This window comes from Aspergillus campestris (assembly GCF_002847485.1).
Source record: "Aspergillus campestris IBT 28561 chromosome Unknown P168scaffold_3, whole genome shotgun sequence".
In the NCBI taxonomy this organism is placed as follows: Eukaryota; Fungi; Ascomycota; class Eurotiomycetes; order Eurotiales; family Aspergillaceae; genus Aspergillus; species Aspergillus campestris.
The window spans coordinates 901,842-921,556 of NW_020194338.1; the positions used below are offsets into that span (position 1 = coordinate 901,842).

General features: G+C 52.2%; 5 protein-coding genes and 1 non-coding gene across 6 annotated transcripts; 3 read left to right on the forward strand and 3 right to left on the reverse strand.

Moving 5' to 3' along the window:
- Positions 1-5: 5 nt before the first annotated feature.
- Positions 6-1,625, reverse strand: P168DRAFT_339643 (oxidoreductase, short-chain dehydrogenase/reductase family; the record flags this gene model as incomplete). Its single annotated transcript, XM_024841776.1, has 6 exons — positions 1,179-1,625; positions 995-1,114; positions 734-934; positions 512-676; positions 314-457; positions 6-255 (listed from the first exon to the last, which is right to left on the reverse strand). The coding sequence occupies exons 1-6, from the start codon at positions 1,247-1,249 to the stop codon at positions 6-8; spliced, it is 951 nt and encodes a 316-aa protein (XP_024695055.1). The 5' UTR covers positions 1,250-1,625.
- Positions 1,626-2,219: 594 nt separating this feature from the next.
- Positions 2,220-4,490, forward strand: P168DRAFT_288402 (putative IMP dehydrogenase). The gene is made up of 3 exons (XM_024836778.1): positions 2,220-2,536; positions 2,597-2,905; positions 3,118-4,490. The coding sequence occupies exons 1-3, from the start codon at positions 2,347-2,349 to the stop codon at positions 4,257-4,259; spliced, it is 1,641 nt and encodes a 546-aa protein (XP_024695056.1). The 5' UTR covers positions 2,220-2,346; the 3' UTR covers positions 4,260-4,490.
- A 570-nt stretch (positions 4,491-5,060) lies between these two features.
- On the forward strand, positions 5,061-7,560 carry P168DRAFT_232558 (uncharacterized protein; the record flags this gene model as incomplete). The annotated part of the gene is made up of 5 exons (XM_024833323.1): positions 5,061-5,131; positions 5,299-5,651; positions 5,718-6,308; positions 6,874-6,976; positions 7,326-7,560. The coding sequence occupies 5 exons, from the start codon at positions 5,061-5,063 to the stop codon at positions 7,558-7,560; spliced, it is 1,353 nt and encodes a 450-aa protein (XP_024695057.1).
- Positions 6,573-6,658, reverse strand: P168DRAFT_t66. The gene has a single exon. It is a non-coding gene; the product is annotated as a tRNA-His (tRNA).
- Positions 7,561-8,501: 941 nt separating the features above from the next.
- Positions 8,502-10,501, reverse strand: P168DRAFT_325330 (phenylalanine--tRNA ligase subunit alpha). The gene is made up of 2 exons (XM_024840986.1): positions 8,909-10,501; positions 8,502-8,828 (listed from the first exon to the last, which is right to left on the reverse strand). The coding sequence occupies exons 1-2, from the start codon at positions 10,375-10,377 to the stop codon at positions 8,735-8,737; spliced, it is 1,563 nt and encodes a 520-aa protein (XP_024695058.1). The 5' UTR covers positions 10,378-10,501; the 3' UTR covers positions 8,502-8,734.
- Positions 10,502-14,610: 4,109 nt separating this feature from the next.
- tcsC (putative two-component osmosensing histidine kinase (Bos1)) lies at positions 14,611-19,051 on the forward strand. Its single transcript, XM_024832563.1, has 2 exons — positions 14,611-18,784; positions 18,862-19,051. The coding sequence occupies exons 1-2, from the start codon at positions 14,768-14,770 to the stop codon at positions 18,886-18,888; spliced, it is 4,044 nt and encodes a 1,347-aa protein (XP_024695059.1). The 5' UTR covers positions 14,611-14,767; the 3' UTR covers positions 18,889-19,051.
- Positions 19,052-19,715: the final 664 nt, after the last annotated feature.

Below are 19,715 nucleotides of genomic sequence, written 5' to 3' on the forward strand. Positions count from 1 at the left end.
TGCCATTAATCGCCCAGCGGGTAGCAGTGCATCACCTGACCATCTGCTGAGAGTAAGTATCCAACCACACAATGACTGGGGTCGAGGGGTGTGAACATACAATACAGGGAGGAGTCAGGGCTCGCCAAAAATACATAGCTGGTTGCAACCTCCACCGGTTGACCAGGCCGTCCAATCCGGGAGCTTTTGCCCAAGCCAGCCATCTGGTCGGGCTCTCGTGTGTCCGCTTGAATAGGTGTGTAGATAACACCCGGTCTACCAAAAAGCGTCAGCTCGCCTCAGCACTTATTAAGGCCAGAGCCTGGATACTTACGCCACACAATTCACTCGGATCCCCTTTGGCGCCAACTGGGCCGCCAGCGCCCGGGTGAAACTAACAATAGCGCCCTTGGTGGAGGAGTAATCCACCATGCCACTAGATCCTCGGAAGGCCGTAACAGACGAAGAGTTGATAATGCTAAAAGCACCATGTCAGCATCGATTCTCCAGTCATCATGTTTCGCCTACTTACGAGTCGCCGTTAGACATGTGCGGAAGGGCAAACTTGGTAACCGCCATCATCTGAAGGACATTACACTGGAACGTCTCTTGCACTTTGTCGAGGTCGATGTCGGCGAAGTCCTTGCAGATATACTGCTTGGATGCATTATTGATAAGCACATTAAGCTTCTTGTACCTGTGCGATCGTGAGCTCATGAGGTCTACCAATGTAGGTCGGCGGAATCCGGCTTACTTCTCAATGTGCTTCTCAACCGTTGCGCGACATGTATCACGCTTGGACAAATCCCCGGGAACGAGAAGGCATGATCGCTTCTCCGCCTCTACCGCTTTCTTCGTCTCCTCGGCATCGGTCTGCTCTTCGGGAAGATAGGCAATCGTGATATCGGCTCCCTCTCTTGCCATGAGGATGGCAACCGAGCGACCGATTCCGGAGCTGCCGGATCGTTAGTATCCAAGCATGTTTGATCTATCTCATATACCTCGGGCAACATACTCTCCACCGGTGATGAGAACCTTCTTATCCTTTAACTTCCCACTACCCGCGTATTCTACCAAACCATCTGGTGTCTCTACTTTGGTAGCTTCACTGGCCGGTTGCATCTGAGATTCCAGGCTAAATGAAACTTGCACATTAGCGATTGATCGAAATATTTGCTGCACCGCAACTGGAAACCTACCCTGGCTTTGCTTGGGCCTGCGGGGTCTCCGGCACCCCAAAACCACCGCCTTTGTCTGAAGAAGTCGACATCTTGAATAATTCCTTGGTAGTAAGCTGGGTATTAGATTTCAAAATGAGTTTAATTTCAGAGAATCCAGCAGGATTTGTTGTGTCTTTTAAGCTGGAAAAAGTGGCGGGCGAAAGCTACACGGTAAACTGGCTATATCATACAGATCAAGTATTCCTCTGGCGTCATAATGTCGCAATGACCCACCGGATGCGCAGAGAAACCAGTACCGTCCGCACGAGCTTCTGGTTACATGTTGGACTGATGCAAGACAAAATGTCCATCTTATCGGTTCTGCCAGATTTGTCGTTTTTCTCATTGCAGGTTTCAGGGTATGGCTAGCTTGGCGAGGCTGTTCTAGGTCCATTCTTGAACTTTGCCAATATTAGCATGGTGGGTTCTAAGCCCATAGACAGGAATAGAATAATATCCTATGGCCAGTATTCCTGTGTATTCCTATTGCAACCGCACAGGCACTATCTCCTTATGAGCTTGCAACTTGACACCCATAATCATCACCCGGTTCAATGATAGGAAACCACATGCTGTACCTGCCCTAGCTGTTACGACGTTTCTACTAGTACTACTAGTGTTTATAGTCGATACCGAAGTCAGGGATAATGATCCTAAGCTTCTAGATAGCATCAAATCAGATGCGACGAACACCAAGATAAAACCACGCATACAATTCTCTTCATGACTATCCAGCATCCTTTGAATCCTGCATGGATGAGTCATCCAATTTATCCGGACGCATTAAGGTTTTAAAGTTAATCCGGCCGAGATTAACGTGACCCCTCCATCCTCACCGCCTTGAAATCTTTTCGTTAAGCAGCCAATGGGCGTGTCGGGATCCCGGCAGTTCCAGGCGCCTAACCAGGAACGGAAAGGTTTCTGCAGGGATTACTAGCCTGTGCGTCGAAGGTACAAAAGCCAATTTTTTCCTCCTCTGATTTTTTTCTCTTTTTTCCTTCTTTCCTTTCTTTGGGAAAGCAAGGCTTTCTCCATCAACAGAACGTTTCTATCGTCGATCTGTTGATTCTCTTGTCTCATCTATCCTTTTATCAATCTCTACGAGTTTACGATAGAACTGTAGAGCCTTTTTTTCTACAATTCAGTCATGCCGATCTCCAAAGGTGACTCGTTGGGCATGGCCATGCCGGCCGAGATTCAGGACTACTCCAAGGCCCTTGATGTCCTGGAGAAGGATTACTCCTCCAGAGATGGCCTGGACGTTGATACGCTTCTCGACTCCGATAAGCATGGAGCCTTGACCTACAATGACTTCCTGATCCTCCCCGGTTATATCGGTAAGGGCTGAAGAAATTTTTTGGAGCTCTGGAGTGCCGAATATTCATATCTTGTGACAGGCTTCCCCGCTTCGGACGTCGTTCTGGACACCCCCGTCACCAAGCGTGTGACCCTGAAGACGCCTCTCGTGTCTTCCCCCATGGACACCGTCACTGAGCACAACATGGCCATCCACATGGCTCTGCTCGGTGGTCTGGGTGTTATCCACCACAACTGCTCCCCGGATGAGCAGGCGGAGATGGTCCGCAAGGTGAAGCGGTATGAAAACGGCTTCATCCTGGACCCCGTGGTTCTCGCCCCGACGGCCACCGTTGGCGAGGCCAAGGAGTTGAAGGCCAAGTGGGGCTTCGGTGGTTTCCCCGTGACTGGTAAGCTCATCTTCCTCGTTCTTCGTCTTTCCACCTGCACAAAACAGCCTTTCGTGATGATTATCATTCTTCTATTTATAACTTTCGTTCCACTGGAGCAACGAGAGTTGCGTTGTAGAGAACCGGATTACAAACTGATCCTTATTGTTCCCATCTTACTTGTCATACCAACACATGTCCAAGCCTATGGTTCTAACTTGCAATCATAATAGAAAACGGCACCCTCCGCTCCAAGATCATCGGAATGGTCACTTCCCGTGATATCCAGTTCCACAACAACTCTTCTGACCCGGTCACCAACGTTATGTCGACCGACCTCATCACCGCCCCTGCTGGCACCACCCTGGCGGAGGCGAATGACGTCCTGCGTAGCTCCAAGAAGGGAAAGCTGCCCATTGTGGATGACAATGGAAACATTGTCTCCCTGCTGTCCCGGAGTGATCTGATGAAGAACCTCCACTATCCTCTGGCCTCTAAGCTTCCCCAGTCCAAGCAGCTGATCTGCGCGGCCGCCATTGGCACGCGCGAGGAGGACAAGAGCCGTCTCAAGCTGCTTGTTGAGGCTGGTCTTGACATTGTCGTCCTGGACAGCAGCCAGGGCAACAGCTTGTACCAGATGGAGATGATCAAGTACATCAAGCAGGCTTTCCCCGAGATCGATGTCATTGGCGGTAACGTCGTGACTCGCGAGCAAGCCGCTTCCTTGATCGCTGCTGGTGTCGATGGCCTGAGAATTGGCATGGGCAGCGGCAGCGCCTGTATCACCCAGGAGGTCATGGCTGTCGGTCGTCCCCAGGCCGTGGCTGTGCGCAGCGTCACTTCGTTCGCCGCGCGCTTCGGCGTCCCCTGCATTGCTGACGGCGGTGTCCAGAACGTCGGTCACATCGTCAAGGGTCTTGCCATGGGTGCTTCCACCGTGATGATGGGCGGTCTCCTGGCCGGTACCACCGAGTCCCCGGGCGAGTACTTCGTCAGCAACGAGGGCCAGCTGGTCAAGGCCTACCGTGGCATGGGCTCCATCGCCGCCATGGAGGACAAGAAGGCCGGCGCCGGCTCCAAGGACGCCAAGGCCAGCAACGCCGGCACTGCCCGTTACTTCTCCGAGAAGGATCGCGTTCTGGTTGCCCAGGGTGTTGCCGGCTCGGTCCTGGACCGCGGCTCCGTCACCAAGTTCATCCCTTACTTGGTCGCCGGTGTCCAGCACTCTCTGCAGGATATCGGTGTGGAGAGCCTCGACGCGCTCCACAAGGGCGTCGACGGCGGCGTTGTGCGCTTCGAAGTGCGAAGCGCCAGTGCCCAGACCGAGGGTAACGTCCACGGTCTGCACAGCTACGACAAGAAGCTCTACTCTTAAGCGAGGGCGAGTTCTCTATTGGGTTGTTTTTAATAAAGATTTGCCCACGCCATGATACGTGGACGACATGAAAATAAAAAGTATGGGTATGAGGGTCAGGAGTTATGCTGCGTGGATTGCGCTCAGAATCGGTTTTGTTTTGATGGTATCGGAGGCACTTGGTTTTTTAGAGTACCTACCTAGCATGATGGCGCTGTGAATGAATCCATCGATTACATGCTATAGGAGTGGTTACGTTTATGATCTCTAGTACATAATATGTAAACTTAAATCAAGGACAGGGAGAAGAACTCTGCAAAAATCTGGAAAAGAAGCATCGACGATAGTTATGTATGTACCTGGTAGTTAAGCCGGGACCTCCGTAGCTAAGCGTTGCCCGTGGAGACTACCACATGGGCTTGGCCAACCCCAGCAGAACCTAGGTTAACCCCGCGTGCCGGGATCAATTAACCAAGGTTAATCATTCCCTTCTATCTTCACTAGTCCTTGAAGATAGTCTACCACCTACTTACTACTATAAGTAGCTAAAAGCCACCAGAGTGCATCGGCTGCAGCGACTCTGCTCTAGTGGACATGATCGCCTTCTCCCATGCACCCCTAATCTCCTCATCCCGGTTGATATCGCGATCTTTATCCGTTCCGCCTCGGCTTCTTTCCCGCGGCGATTGGCTTGTAGGGTCTGGGGAGTATAGGACTTCTACATTACAGCAGCGAATTGCGTGTCGGTGTCACGGCGGGCTTGTTACTGCTAGGAGATTCTCGTCTGTTTTGCCTGCGCAGGAAGCGTCTATTTCGCAGAAGATGTCATCGCAAGGTGGTGGTTCGAAGCCGAAGCCGAAGCCGAAGCTGGCTGTGCCGCGGCCGAGTTCGAGGTGAGTTTGTTGTCTTGTTCTCCAATTGTGCTTTGCGCGCATGTATGCATGCTTTATCCTATCTTTACTATCCCTTTTCAATTTATTTTCTTTGCCTACTCAAATCATCCCCCATCCAACCCCCACACATCTTCCCCCGCATTGAAAAACACAACTAATATACACAGCGTAATCCTCATATCCCCCCAAAACGAAGTCCTCCTCCTCCACCGCGTCAAAACATCCACCTCATTCGCCTCAGCCCACGTCTTTCCCGGAGGCAACCTCTCCCTCCAAGACGGGACATGTCCACCCGCCGAAGACCCAAAGCACCACGAAGACGCACCTTCGTACAGGAATGCTGCGGTGCGCGAGCTGTTCGAAGAGAGCGGCATCCTCCTCGCCAAGGACAAGAACACAGGCAAGATGCTAGCTGTTCCGGAGGAAGAGAGGGAGAGGGGCCGGGGATTGATCCATCGGCAGGAGATGACGTTCGATGAGTGGTTGAGGGGGAGGGATGCTAATGCGGTGCCGGATACAGGTTAGATACGACCCACCTTACTCTGCCCATTGCTCGCCGTTCACTTGCTAATCATCATGAGTATAGATAAATTGATCCCTTTCACGCGCTGGATCACACCCACCAATGTCCCCAAGCGCTACACCACCCAGATGTACCTATACTTCCTACCACTGCCACTCGAGTCCGAGAAGCCGCTTCTGAACGAGATCCCCGCCGAAGGCGAAAAAGAGGAGATCCAGGTTCCGACGAGCGACGGAGGCGTGGAGGTCACCGAGGCGAGATTCCTGCCCGCGTCAGAATGGCTGCGGATGGCGCGCGCGGGGGAGATCATCCTGTTCCCGCCGCAGTTCCTCCTGCTGCATCTGGTGGCGGAGTTTCTGGATAAGAGTCCTCGGGCTCCGGGTGCTGTTGAAGAGCTGAAAAGGCGGCGCGAGGGCCTGGTGGAGTTTGTGCACTCTGGTCAGCCGCCGTGGACGGATAAGTGTATCTCGCCGAAGATGCTTAAGATGGCTGAGGATGGGCGCGCCGTGTTGGCGCTGGATGATCCCGGGCCGGAGTTGAAGGGGACGGGTCGGAGGGGGGAGGCTGATAGGGTTGTGAAGGTGAAGTTCAAGCAGGGGAGTGCGCGGGAGTTGGAGCTGCAGTGGAAGAAGGATGTGTTTAGGGAGGATGGGGGTGAGAAGAGTAATCTATAGTCATATCATTGCGGTGGATATGTCTGGCTGGTGTACATATTGTCTTGCATAGATGGATAGACTAGACTGGATAGAGTGGTATGGATTATGGATTGTCCTCGAATAAGGTTGGATGTACCACGTACTAAAACAACAAAAGAAATAAATAAAAAAGTGTTATTGTTACTTATTTCCATACATTATCTTGAATGAAAGAAACAAGAACAAAAAGAAAAAAAATAGACAAATCAAGTCAGTCGCCATCTGGCGCTGCTGGGAATCGAACCCAGGTCGAATCGGAATTGTTGTTTTAACCACAACGATTCATGATGACCACTACACTACAGCACCTTGATTTGATGAAGAAACCATCCTTAGAGCGACCCACAAGCCTAGCAACCCCCTCCCCTCCTTCTCTTCCCCTTCCCGTTCCCTTCCAGACAGGGCAAATGGTTCGCCCACCGCCTGCCCAAAACAGGCCAAGCCCTCGACAAAAGATCACATGACCCACACAACCCGAAACTCAGCAGCCAGCATTTTCAACGACACTTCCGCGCCCAGTCCAGACAGTCCATCTCCGCCAGCCGCACCTTTCCTTCCTCACCGTCGTCGACCTCACGTCTACAAACCCGCCAAAATGGAGAACGAAAAGGGAGAGATCGTCGATCTGTATGTTTACCTTTTTTTGCACTTTTCTTTTACGCCATCCTGGATATATGTGTGTTTGTGTGTGTGGGTGGATGGATGGGTTGATTGGGACTCTGCGCCTCCGGGGGGATGTTTATCGATCGCGACATGGATAAAGGAGTCGAGATGGGTGGCTGTGGAATTTTCAACGCCTGCAGGATTTTTCCAGGGGAGAAAATACTTTTCGATCGCAACCCCAGATGGACAGGAAGCAGAAGTCCATACACCACACGCCATCCAACCACCCACACCCACCACCACACACACAGAGAGACACATATCCAGGGCCTGGTAAAATCAGACACAAGAGATGATACTAATTATTTTTAAGCTACGTGCCCCGCAAGTGCAGCGCCACCAACCGCATCATCAAGGCCAACGATCACGCCTCCGTCCAGATCGCCATCGGCAAGGTCGACGAGAACGGTCGCTACACCGGTGAGAACCAGAACTACGCCATGTGCGGCTTCATCCGTGCCCGCGGCGAGAGCGACGACTCCCTGAACCGCCTGACCCAGCGTGACGGCTACATCCGCAACGTCTGGACCGCCAGCCGCCAGCGGTAAAGATTTTTTTCCTTAATGATCTTATCGATGATGGATGGGTGGTGTTTGGGGCGGTGGTCGGTTGATTGATGGTATGATCAAACTCTTTTTCTTGGGGTGTGATTGATTTGGGGAATATATGCTAATGAGTTGTTGGTATTAGGGAATGGTGTGCCGTGTGTGTGATGGGTTTATCTACCTCGGAGAAACTTCCTTCAATTCGATCTCAAGTGATAAATGAAATGAATACAAAAAATCATATCACACGTCCTTACTCTTCATCGTCTTATTATTCCCCTCGCTATCTATTGATCTGCCCATGCAATTTCCTACGGTCTTATCACCATTTTCTATGAGCCCTGTAATCCACCAGCCCAACTTTCTTTTTCTTCTTTCCCCCGTTCCCCGGTATACACAACTCAAGAGACAAAGCAGTGCCCACTCCCCATCGTATACATACATATATCCCCCACCCAAAAAAAACCCCCCAAATTCCCCTAAGGGGGCAAAAAAACGGCCCATCAAACCTCCTCATTCGTAGTAAAAAAACAGATCGGAAGCGCTCACCCGCATCCATCTACCTTTTACAGCCCCATGAGCGAGGAGGTAAGACAATGACAAAGTATAATACTATCCGTAGTGTTGTCTTTGCAAAGCCGGATATTGAATTTGACTGCCTGCTGAAGAGCCACTGTTGCGGAGATTTTGCGCTGGGGCACAGATACGGGTGGGACATCTCTTTTTTTTATCTTCTTCTCTTCGTTTTCTAGATGGGAAATATATAAATTGTATAGAATATGGTTTATATATATATTGTACTTCGTGGCATGATGTTGGATATCTGGCTGGCTAGCTGTAGACACTGTAGATGGTTGGTCTAGGTTGATGAGGTCTGCCGTGAGCAAGATATATAAGTGCAGTGGTCTACTCCGTACTTCTGTCTTGATTCCCTTCTGTTTTTACTCTTTATAAAAAGTAGATAGATAGATATCTACCACACTATACTGTATCTGTCTGTCATCCGCGTAATCTCATAAACCCGTGCTTTTCAATGAAGAAATAACAAATCAATAAGAAAAGAAAAGAAAAACAATATCATAATCTGTGAAAAGACAGCTCTATACTCCCGTCACATCTGTCTAGCTCTGCTCTCTTTATCTTAATATGACCCTTTTTTTTTTTAATCTCCACAAGCTTAGTCCTTCTCCAGTCTCACGGCCGGGTTGGTCTCGATGAAGTTGAGGTCGACTTTGTGGCCGAGGAGTTCTCGGATGTTGCTCACGCCGTATCTAGGATTGTCAGTATTTGTTTCTGATGATACTCCCCTTGGAGGCAAAACAAAGAAAGAAAATGAAAAAAAGGGTCTTACTTAATCATGGTAGGTCGCTCCAAACTCAACCCCCATCCGTAAACTCTCATATTCTTAGGAATACCCATCGACTCGAGCATCTCCGGACGGAACATGCCGCTGTTGCCGATCTCCACCCACTTGGCCAGACCCTCGTGGTAGCCGAAGATCTCCATGCTGGGCTCGGTGTAAGGGTTGTAAGCAGGCTTGAAGCGCAGCTGGTGGATGCCCATCTTGGCGAAGAAGACCTCCATGAAGCCGATCAGGCCGCCCAGCGTGAGGCCGAAGTCGGCGATGACACCCTCGATCTGGTGGAACTCCGCCAGATGGGTCGCGTCGACGGCCTCGTTGCGGAAGACCCGGTCGATGCTGAAGTAGCGCGCGGGGCGCGGGTTGGCGGCCAGCTTGTGCAGGACGTACGTCGAGACGGAGGTCGTGTGCGTGCGCAGCACCAGGCGCAGCGACTCCTGCGGGTCCCACGGGTACCGGTATCCGATGGAGCCATACTTGCCTTCCTCGTGGACCTGGCGCACGTTGTCCCAGTACTGCTGGTAGTCGCGGGGCTTCTCGGGCGTGGTGGTGCTGGACGAGGTGAGCTGTGCGGACCGGAGCTGGTGCGGGTCGTTGGGCGGGTCCTCGCGCGGGGGGTCAGCTGTCGCCGGGTCGGAGATGTAGAAGGTGTCCTGGAGGTCGCGGGCGGGGTGTTGCTGCGGGACGAAGAGGGCGTCGAAGTTCCAGAAGCCCGTCTCGACGAAGCGGTTGGTGGGCATCTCCTCGAAGCCCATCTCGAAGAAGATGTTGCGGAATTCCTGTCGGACCTTGTTGAGCGGGTGGAAGGCGCCGGCCGGGGTCGGGGCGCCCTTGGCCTTGAAGTTGTAGGGCTTGAAGTGGGCGGACTTCCACGACCCGTTAACCAGCATGTCGGCCGTCAGGTCCGTCTCCTCCTTGACGAACTCGCGCGCGAACTTGGGGCCCTTGGAGATCTGGAAGGTGATCACCTTCTGGATCGAGACCAGTTTCCGCCGCTTCAGGTCCGTCAGGGCCTTCTGGTCGTCGAGGGTGTTGGTCTTCTGCACGGTCAGCAGCTGCTCGCGGGTCTCGTCGACGATGGACTCGGCGGTCGCTCGGAGGAGGTCCTTGTCCTTCTTGATCCAGCCTCTCTTGAAGGCATTGCCCTGGCCCAGCTTGGCGTTGTCCTTGCCGACAATCCCCGGCAGATCGCCGATCTTCAACCCGTCCATGGCGGCGACCACCGCCTGGAAGACCTTGGCCTCGTGGCTGCCATTGGCGGCGATCTCGTCGCCTTCCTTGGTCAAGGCGACGACTTCCTTGTCGATTGTATCATATTTGACCATATCCCGCGAGGCTAGCCGATCGAGCGCGCTCTTGATATTTAACGAGGGGGTGGAGGGGAAGGCGGTGCTGGAGAGGATCGGGGCATCGGACGCGGACAGGGCGTCCAGGATGGGGCTCGTCATATCGGACGCCATGGCTAGAATCGTAGTCCACACGGGGGGGGACGCGGTAGGAGGCGAGTTGGAGGAGAAGAGGACGGAGGAAGGAGGCTGGTGGGACGGGCCAAACCTGGGAGATCTGGAGAGGGGCGTTTTTTGACTCAGATATCGATAAAGCCGAATTGTGACTCTTTTTTGGCGGGCACAACGAGTCACTTTACGGTAGGCGGTGCGCACCACTGCCGCCATCCCGTGACCAGTACCCCGCCATCATTAATCCAGATGACTCAGGCATACATATCTCGCATAATTATCATAGTGTATAGGTCGGACTCTTCTAGTGATGAGAATGGATGATTATAGCCACGCATCTGCATGCTTTAGCCGTTAACCCTCCTGTCGTTGTATACATCGGCTAACAGACCTGGTTTGGTTCTAAACCAGCAAAAATACAGACGCCGGCGCATGCAAGGTCGACGCACGTCTCAGCTGAGCTAGACTCCTGTCCTGTCCCATGATCTCGATTGAAGGATCACAGATCCGTACGGACTGGCAACCCCTCGATGAACATCATGCGTGGGACTTTATCACGGGGATGACAGCTGATTCCTATGCCTAAATGTGGTAGAATCGGTGATTCCATGACTGCTCTAGCCGGTTTCCACAGATATAGACATGTATATACTTGGTTCATTCCAGGCCAGTCTAACAGAACGCTCGTCTCACATGCTGTATCCGATGATACTTACGATTTAATCCTAGGACCGTGCAGATCCTGGGCCTGTCTGTATCTGTCGCCAGATCCCGGTACGGACTACAGTCCCGCGGAACAAGGTTCCCGACTCCCGTCAGCCTCGTAACCGAAGCAAGCAGTGCAGCAATCAGGATGGATCTGCTGTATGATGTTTGGATATAGGTGGGAGGAGATTATTGCTTTTATGGTGGTTTAGAGTTGGAGAGTGTTCATGGCGGTCAACAGTATCATAGTACTGTTGAGTCGCTCCATGATATATATGTCCCATGATATACACGGCACACACTGGGATGGTCATTTAACCTCCACATATAGCTATAATATCAAAGCATATCTAGTCCTCTCTTATCAAGCTTCATCATCCAGCAAGGCTAGTGAGATCCCCAGTCCATAAGAGCTAGAAGATGGTGGGTTCAAAAAAGCCAATATACACAAGTACCATTCCCACATGCTCTCCGCGATGACCAAAAACACCCCAGAACCCTGTGTCTCCTGAGTCAGGTCACAACCGCTAAGAACCACAAAGGCATGATCTTCTGCCCTTTTTTTCTTAGTTTCTAGTCTTTCATTAATTCGACTTACATAATTTGGGATGCATGGCCCTAATCGGGAATAGTTGCATGTGGCGGCCTTGGACGAGGGAGGGAGTCTTTTCCAGCCTGACAGCGTCGATTGGTCTTGCGTGCATTTGGTGGATCCCACACGCGACCGTTGTCAAGGGTTGGAGGGTGGTTGGTTTAATATATGTAGAGATTTTGGGAAGTCGTAGGACTGTATTAGCGATGAGTGGTAATAATAGTAGGTACCCGGTACTCGTAACGACTAGGTAGTAAGAGGAGAAAGGTCCAAATGATCTCGAGAGAATGACCCCTTGATAACTCCTGATTCGACCCTGATCGGTTATTATTTCCCTGATCCCCGAACATATCAGAGAACGAAGCCTTTGGGTCAACTTCAAGACAAGGGATATTTGCCACGGAGATGAGAAGATGACTAGTAAGGTGATTGCTGGACGATGGCTTGGCACTTCATTTGGAGATGAAGAAAGCCACCGGAACACGAGAATGGGAGAGATCGATTTGCTTGATCCGTAGCCAGGCTGTGTTCGGAGTAATGATGCCAGAGAAACCATCTCACTGACTGAGTACTCCACGGATGATTTAGATTGGCCATCCCATATCCGCGCGGTACAACCGTTCCGTATCCGCCGTGTTCCAGCTTTTGTTTACAGACGATGTTAGTGGGACGTTGAGTGACGGATGTGCGATCGCCATGTTGGTGTTTGGGGAGATGATCGCCGTGCTTCATTTGCAGGGTTGGGTTTGACATAGTATCCACATCAATCGAGGGATACTCTTCCAGATAGCCTTCGAGTCTCCAGCGAAGTAGATGAGGGCAATGGTGGAGAGTCAGTGTCAGGAACCGTCCTGTACGGTGAATACCATACCGTATAGTAGTATAGATTACCTGATATCTTAAGGGATAATCTTAAAAACAGCCGTGGCAATTGTGGTTGTAGAGAGTCAAAAAGACGGCAGAGTGGTGCGTTCGGTCCACGCACCGGGTGATTTTATAGAGCCGTCTCCACCCTGGTAGTTGAAAACCAACTTAACAATCCCATCGGCTCTACCCCGGGGTTTGACTGGATACAGAGGGGGATTTCCACGGTCTTGGTAGATTGACCTTGTAGGGATTTTGGTTGAGTATCGCTAGATGTCCCTGGCTCGCGACCAACCGACTCAAAGTATTTATATCAACGGATGGAGAATGTTCCCCATCCCCAGGTAGATAAATAGATTGACTCCATCAGAGACTCCGTAATTAAGGTAAATTGAAAGCGAAGAAAATCATAGCAGTCGAGTGGAGGAGATCCGCGTTCCTCCTGACCAACAAGATTGGGTTGAACTGACCCGGATTAGATAAACTAGGCCAGAACAGTCTTGTCTGTTTCTAACATTCCAGGTTTCGAGGGTTTTGATCGAGGGTTTTGATCGAGGTTTTGATCTCCGTTAGCATGTTACCCTGGGGGTTCCAGGGAGTTGTGTCTGGTTCAACCTTTCTTGTGTTCTTTTGTTCTTTCGTTCTCGTCTTGGGACTCCACTTGAATCAAACCAACCAAACCAAGAGGTATCTGTCGTTTATTGTATTTGTTAATTGATCGATGTTAGGAGTTATTTTATTGTTATATCAGTATTGGTATTGTTTCTTTCGCCCCTTTGAACTGTCACATTTTTGGACGAGTCAAGTGGTTTTTACACGGTACCCCGTACAGTGTGTGTCCCTTGGGTTTTCTCCCCCGCTGGATCTTTTTTTCCATTTGTTTCCCATTCTTTATTTTTCATTTTTCAATGAGAATCTTTCCATATTAAGATCATTATTTTCTTTGGCACTTAAATACATACTAAATATTATGTATGTTGTGATGAAAGTTATCATACACTGTTAATCTCCATCCTTGACTAAACCTCTCTCCGCTTTACACCTTTTTCCTCTTCCTCTTCCTCTTCCTCTTCCTTTTCCTTTTCCTTTTCTTTTTCTTTTTATTTTTTTTTTTTATTTTTTCCCCCTTCTTGGTCAATCCTCAATTAATCATTCCTTTCCTGACGCTATTCCTCCACTAAATACCTTATTCCTTCGATCCCTCCAATTCCCGTCCCTTTTCTCTGTGGGATCTTCTGAATCTCAACTGGTTGGATCTGGACACCCCTCGTCATTCCTCCATCATCCACTTGATATATCCTTTTGTTTGAGGGAAAAGGAATAGCACCGAGAAGCAACAAAGATCTCAGGAAAGAGATTACAATAGAAAGAGAGGAAGAGCAATCAGAAGAGAAGAAAGGAAAAGAACCGTCCATGCCTTGAGACTCTCGCCGTAACACCACCAGGTAGGTTCGTCTCTCACTCTCTCCTCCCCCCAGAATCCGATTCCTCGCATTTTTCCCGCCCTCTCTTGACTTCCCTCTGACTTCTCTCTGACTTTCCCCCCTCCTCTCTCTCTCTCTCTCTCCCTCTCTCCCTCCTCTCTCTCTCACATCATTATCATCTCGCTTTCTTTCCCCCCCCCTCCTCTCTCTCCTTCTGGACGAATCATCCGCTATTTTCTTCCTCTTCATCGATCTTTGACCATTTGTTGTTCTCCCCCCAGTCTCCACTCCCTTCATTTCCTCTTCCCTTCTCTGTCCTTCCTTTCCCCTTCTGGTCCCGCTTTTTCTTCTTTCCACGATCCCTCTTAGACTCGTTTTTTTTTTTTTTTTTCTTTTTTTTGTTTTTGGTTATGTATCGCTGCTGAACCTTCTGCCCTCTCTTCTTTTTTCTTCCTTTCTTCATCCAACCTGATAGCTGGGACCCCGTTATCATTACCCTGCCATCGACTTCCTCTCCACCCTCACAATCTTCCCCCTTCCCTACTAGCCCCCCGTCCTCTCTATTCTTTGTTCTCCCTCCTCCTCCCCCCCACAACCTTCATCTCTTGCCTCCCCTCTCTTTCCCCCTCCCCTTAACAACACTCGCAGATTCCTTTCTCTCCATCCGATTCTCATCCACTCACCCGTTACCCTCTAGACAGTTCTTGAACGACAACAAACCCTCGACCAAAAATTCTTATCTTTCTTTCTTTCTATAGACACCACAATACTTATGTCCGTTTTTTGATCGAGTCGTCCCCAAGGCACAATGGCTGGCGCGGACGAGACGCTCGCGGCCGCCACTGCCCTCCTCCAAGGTCTGGCCAGAGACGTCCCCGGCTCCGGCCCCTCTCCTCCCTTCGACTTCCACTTCCCCCATTCGACCACCAATGGTTACAACTCCAAACCTCCCAAACTGCCCGGGGACCGAAGCCCAGCGAAAGCGGCGTTTGAAAATGAATTAGAAGCTCTGATCCGTCGGGTGCATCACTTGGAATTCCAATCTGTCAGTCACCAGCCGTCCCTCGGACACCCCCTAGGACTCGCTCAGTCTGCCTTGTGCCCTAGCACTCGGGAAACTGAGTTCCTCTGCTCATTTGGTCTCTCTCGCTCCACCTCCCGGGAAGGTTCTAACGCATCTTCCATCCTACAGCAGCAAAATCCCAGCCAACCCGCCCGCCCCAGACGACCCAGCGTCGATCCCCATGACCCCGAGCCCGAGGAGGATGACGACGAAGAATCCGACGAGGACGACGAACTGGAACCCGGGACCCGGCTGGTGCGCGAAGAGGATATCAGTTATCTGCGGAACCACGTCCAGAAACTCGCCGAGGAGATCAGCTACCAGAAGGACATCATCGCCCAGGTCCGCGATGAATTAAAACAGCAGGAAGAGCAGACCCGTCGCGCGTTGACCAAGGTCGAGAACGAGGATGTCGTCCTCCTCGAACGGGAGCTGCGCAAGCACCAGCAGGCCAACGAAGCCTTCCAGAAGGCCCTGCGGGAGATTGGCGGGATCATCACCCAGGTGGCCAACGGTGACCTGTCCATGAAGGTCCAGATCCATCCCCTGGAGATGGACCCCGAGATCGCCACCTTCAAACGGACGATCAACACCATGATGGACCAACTGCAGGTCTTCGGTAGCGAGGTGTCGCGAGTGGCCCGCGAGGTCGGAACCGAGGGCATACTCGGTGGCCAGGCCCAGATCACGGGAGTCCACGGCATCTGGAAGGAACTGACCGAGAACGTGAACATCATGGCCAAGAACCTCACTGATCAAGTGCGCGAGATCGCCGCGGTCACCACCGCGGTCGCTCACGGTGATCTGAGCCAGAAGATCGAGAGTCGGGCCCAGGGCGAGATCCTGGAGCTGCAGCAGACCATCAACACCATGGTCGACCAGTTGCGAACCTTTGCCACGGAGGTGACCCGCGTGGCGCGCGATGTCGGGACGGAAGGTGTCCTGGGGGGCCAGGCGCAGATTGAAGGGGTCCAGGGGATGTGGAACGAGCTGACGGTCAACGTGAACGCCATGGCCAACAACCTGACCACCCAGGTGCGCGACATTGCCACGGTCACCAAGGCCGTGGCCAAGGGTGATCTGACCCAAAAGGTCCAGGCCAACTGCAAGGGGGAGATCGCCGAACTGAAGAATATCATCAACAGCATGGTGGACCAGCTGCGGCAGTTCGCCCAGGAAGTCACGAAGATCGCCAAGGAGGTCGGCACGGATGGTGTGCTGGGTGGCCAGGCCACCGTCAATGACGTCGAGGGCACGTGGAAGGATCTGACCGAGAATGTCAACCGGATGGCCAACAACCTCACGACCCAGGTCCGCGAGATCGCGGACGTGACCACTGCGGTCGCCAAGGGCGATCTGACCAAGAAGGTCACGGCGAACGTGCAAGGCGAGATCCTGGACCTGAAGAGCACCATCAACGGCATGGTGGACCGACTGAACACCTTCGCCTTCGAGGTGAGCAAGGTCGCCCGCGAGGTCGGGACGGACGGCACCCTCGGGGGCCAAGCCAAGGTGGACAACGTGGAGGGCAAATGGAAGGACCTCACCGATAACGTGAACACCATGGCCCAGAACCTGACCTCCCAGGTGCGGAGTATCTCCGACGTGACCCAGGCCATCGCCAAGGGTGACCTGAGCAAGAAGATCCAAGTCCACGCCCAGGGAGAGATCTTGACGCTCAAGGTGACCATCAACCACATGGTGGACCGACTCGCCAAGTTCGCCACCGAGCTCAAGAAGGTCGCTCGCGATGTCGGCGTGGATGGCAAGATGGGCGGCCAGGCCAACGTGGAGGGGATTGCCGGAACGTGGAAGGAGATCACCGAGGACGTGAACACCATGGCCGAGAACCTGACGTCGCAGGTGCGAGCCTTTGGCGAGATCACGGATGCCGCCACCGACGGCGATTTCACCAAGCTCATCACCGTCAACGCCTCGGGTGAGATGGACGAGCTGAAGCGGAAGATCAACAAGATGGTGTCCAACCTGCGAGACAGTATCCAGCGAAACACCGCGGCCAGGGAGGCCGCCGAGTTGGCGAACCGCACCAAGTCCGAGTTCCTGGCGAACATGAGTCACGAGATCCGAACCCCCATGAACGGCATCATCGGCATGACACAGTTGACCCTCGATACGGACGACCTCAAGCCGTACACGCGCGAGATGTTGAACGTCGTGCACAACTTGGCCAACAGCTTGCTGACGATCATCGACGACATCCTGGATATCTCCAAGATCGAGGCGAACCGGATGGTCATCGAAAGCATTCCCTTCACGGTCCGGGGGACCGTGTTCAACGCGCTCAAGACGCTGGCGGTCAAGGCCAACGAAAAGTTCCTCAGCCTGACCTATCAGGTTGACAACACGGTCCCCGACTACGTGATCGGCGACCCCTTCCGCCTCCGTCAGATCATCCTCAACCTGGTCGGCAATGCCATCAAGTTCACCGAGAATGGCGAGGTCAAACTCACGATCCGCAAGTCGGATCGGGAGCAATGTGCGATGAACGAGTACGCCTTCGAATTCTCCGTCTCTGACACCGGCATCGGTATCGAAGAAGATAAGCTTGATCTCATCTTCGACACGTTCCAGCAAGCCGACGGGTCGACCACCCGGCGATTTGGCGGCACCGGTCTGGGCCTGTCGATCTCGAAACGTCTGGTGAACCTGATGGGTGGTGATGTCTGGGTCACGTCGGAGTACGGCCATGGCAGCACGTTCCACTTCACCTGTGTGGTGAAACTCGCGGACCAATCGCTGAACGTGATCGCCAACCAGCTGTTGCCGTACAAGAACCACCGGGTGCTCTTCATCGACAAGGGCGAGAATGCCCACCAGGCGGACAATGTCATGAAGATGCTCAAGGAGATCGACCTCGTGCCGCTGGTGGTGCGGAATGAGGACCATGTCCCGCCCCCGGAGATCCAGGATCCGTCCGGCAAGGAATCCGGTCACGCCTACGACGTGATCATCGTGGATTCAGTGGCGACGGCTCGACTTCTCCGCACGTTCGACGACTTCAAGTACGTTCCCATCGTCCTGGTGTGCCCCCTGGTGTGCGTCAGTTTGAAGTCGGCCCTGGACCTTGGGATCAGCTCCTACATGACCACGCCGTGTCAGCCCATCGACCTCGGGAACGGTATGCTGCCGGCCCTGGAAGGACGTTCCACGCCGATCACGACCGACCACTCCCGCTCGTTTGACATCTTGCTCGCCGAGGACAACGACGTCAACCAGAAATTGGCCGTGAAGATCCTCGAGAAGCACAACCACAATGTCTCGGTTGTTGGCAACGGCCTAGAGGCATTTGAGGCGGTCAAGCAACGTCGTTACGATGTCATCCTGATGGACGTCCAAATGCCAGTCATGGGTGGCTTCGAAGCGACCGGCAAGATCCGCGAGTACGAGCGGGAGTCCGGTCTGACTCGGACACCAATTATCGCCCTCACGGCCCACGCGATGTTGGGTGACCGGGAGAAATGCATCCAAGCCCAGATGGACGAGTATCTCTCGAAACCGTTGAAACAGAACCAGATGATGCAGACCATCCTCAAATGTGCCACCCTGGGCGGTTCATTATTGGAGAAGAGCAAAGAGTCACGGATCTCGAGTAGCGGTGAAATGCATCCCGTCCACACGGGCGATGGCAAGCGTCCGAATATGGACACACGATCCATCACCGCTACGAGTACAGTGAATCGTGGTAGCAGTAGCCTGACAGGTCCCAACGTGGACAAGAGCGATGAACTTGCTATGGAGAGGGTATGCCGAGCCCTCTTTCTCCCGAAACTACCGTCTTTCAATAGTGAAACACAATACTAACCATCCTATCCCTACAGGCTTTACTGCGATCCAACAGCTCGTGACACGATTTGAAGATATTTTTGTGCTTTTTTTTTTTTACTTTTTTCTTTCCCCCTTTTTCCGAGTGGCTTCGATGTAAAACTTATACCCTTTCTATTTGCGCGCTTGCAAGAGATGTTCGGCATCGCTACCATCTTCTTCTCATTTCATCCTTTATTCGACCCCCCCTGTTTTGTCTGACAGGGCCCTCTTTAAACTCCCATCCTACTAAACCGAACCTCCTTACAACCTACCTACCTACGCCTCTCGCTCACCTTCCAACCTCCGGTTGAATCCTTTTTTCTCCTTGCATGTGTTTGTCGCTGGAGCCACGTCGACATTCGGATCTCACTTTGCGTTTTCTCTTTGCCTGGCCATAGTACATGTTTTGATTTCGGTTGTCTTCCTTGTCAAGCCAGTTATATCTGGTGTAAGGTGTTTGGCGCATTGAACCACAGGCGGGGATCTCTTCCAATAAATAAATCTACGGCACGGGACGAAGGCAGATTTACGGGCGAGTTCAACTCCGACTTGCTGGAGGGAGCCAGCATCCCACCACTCCGGCAAGCGAGTGTGCCTTTTCATTTCTTTCTACTCTCTCAATTCTATGCCCCAGATTCCGTTCTATTTATCTTCCATCTAAACAAGCCAGCCTTCTTCTTCTTCACGTCTCAAATATAGCGCATGCTCGCCTTGGATGTTTGAAAATTTTTCATCTTTGCCATCTTCTTCGACTCTCATCCTTTGTATTGTATTTAATCTTTCCGTCATTTCTTTTCTTGTTTCCCCCTCTACATTCTAAGCAGATGTAAGACTCCAATTTATTGGATTCGGGGTCAGGTTGCTCCGA

What these genes read in the sequence shown, in the direction of transcription:
- P168DRAFT_288402 (XM_024836778.1), top strand. Translation starts at nt 2,347, where the DNA reads ATGCCGATCTCCAAAGGTGACTCGTTGGGCATGGCCATGCCGGCCGAG. An exon ending in GATCCTCCCCGGTTATATCG is followed by an intron (nt 2,537 to 2,596) that starts GTAAGGGCTGAA and finishes ATCTTGTGACAG; the next exon opens with GCTTCCCCGCTTCGGACGTC. An exon ending in CGGTGGTTTCCCCGTGACTG is followed by an intron (nt 2,906 to 3,117) that starts GTAAGCTCATCT and finishes CAATCATAATAG; the next exon opens with AAAACGGCACCCTCCGCTCC.
- P168DRAFT_325330 (XM_024840986.1), bottom strand. Translation starts at nt 10,377, where the DNA reads ATGGCGTCCGATATGACGAGCCCCATCCTGGACGCCCTGTCCGCGTCC. An exon ending in GAGCGACCTACCATGATTAA is followed by an intron (nt 8,829 to 8,908) that starts GTAAGACCCTTT and finishes TGACAATCCTAG; the next exon opens with ATACGGCGTGAGCAACATCC.
- tcsC (XM_024832563.1), top strand. Translation starts at nt 14,768, where the DNA reads ATGGCTGGCGCGGACGAGACGCTCGCGGCCGCCACTGCCCTCCTCCAA. An exon ending in ATGAACTTGCTATGGAGAGG is followed by an intron (nt 18,785 to 18,861) that starts GTATGCCGAGCC and finishes CTATCCCTACAG; the next exon opens with GCTTTACTGCGATCCAACAG.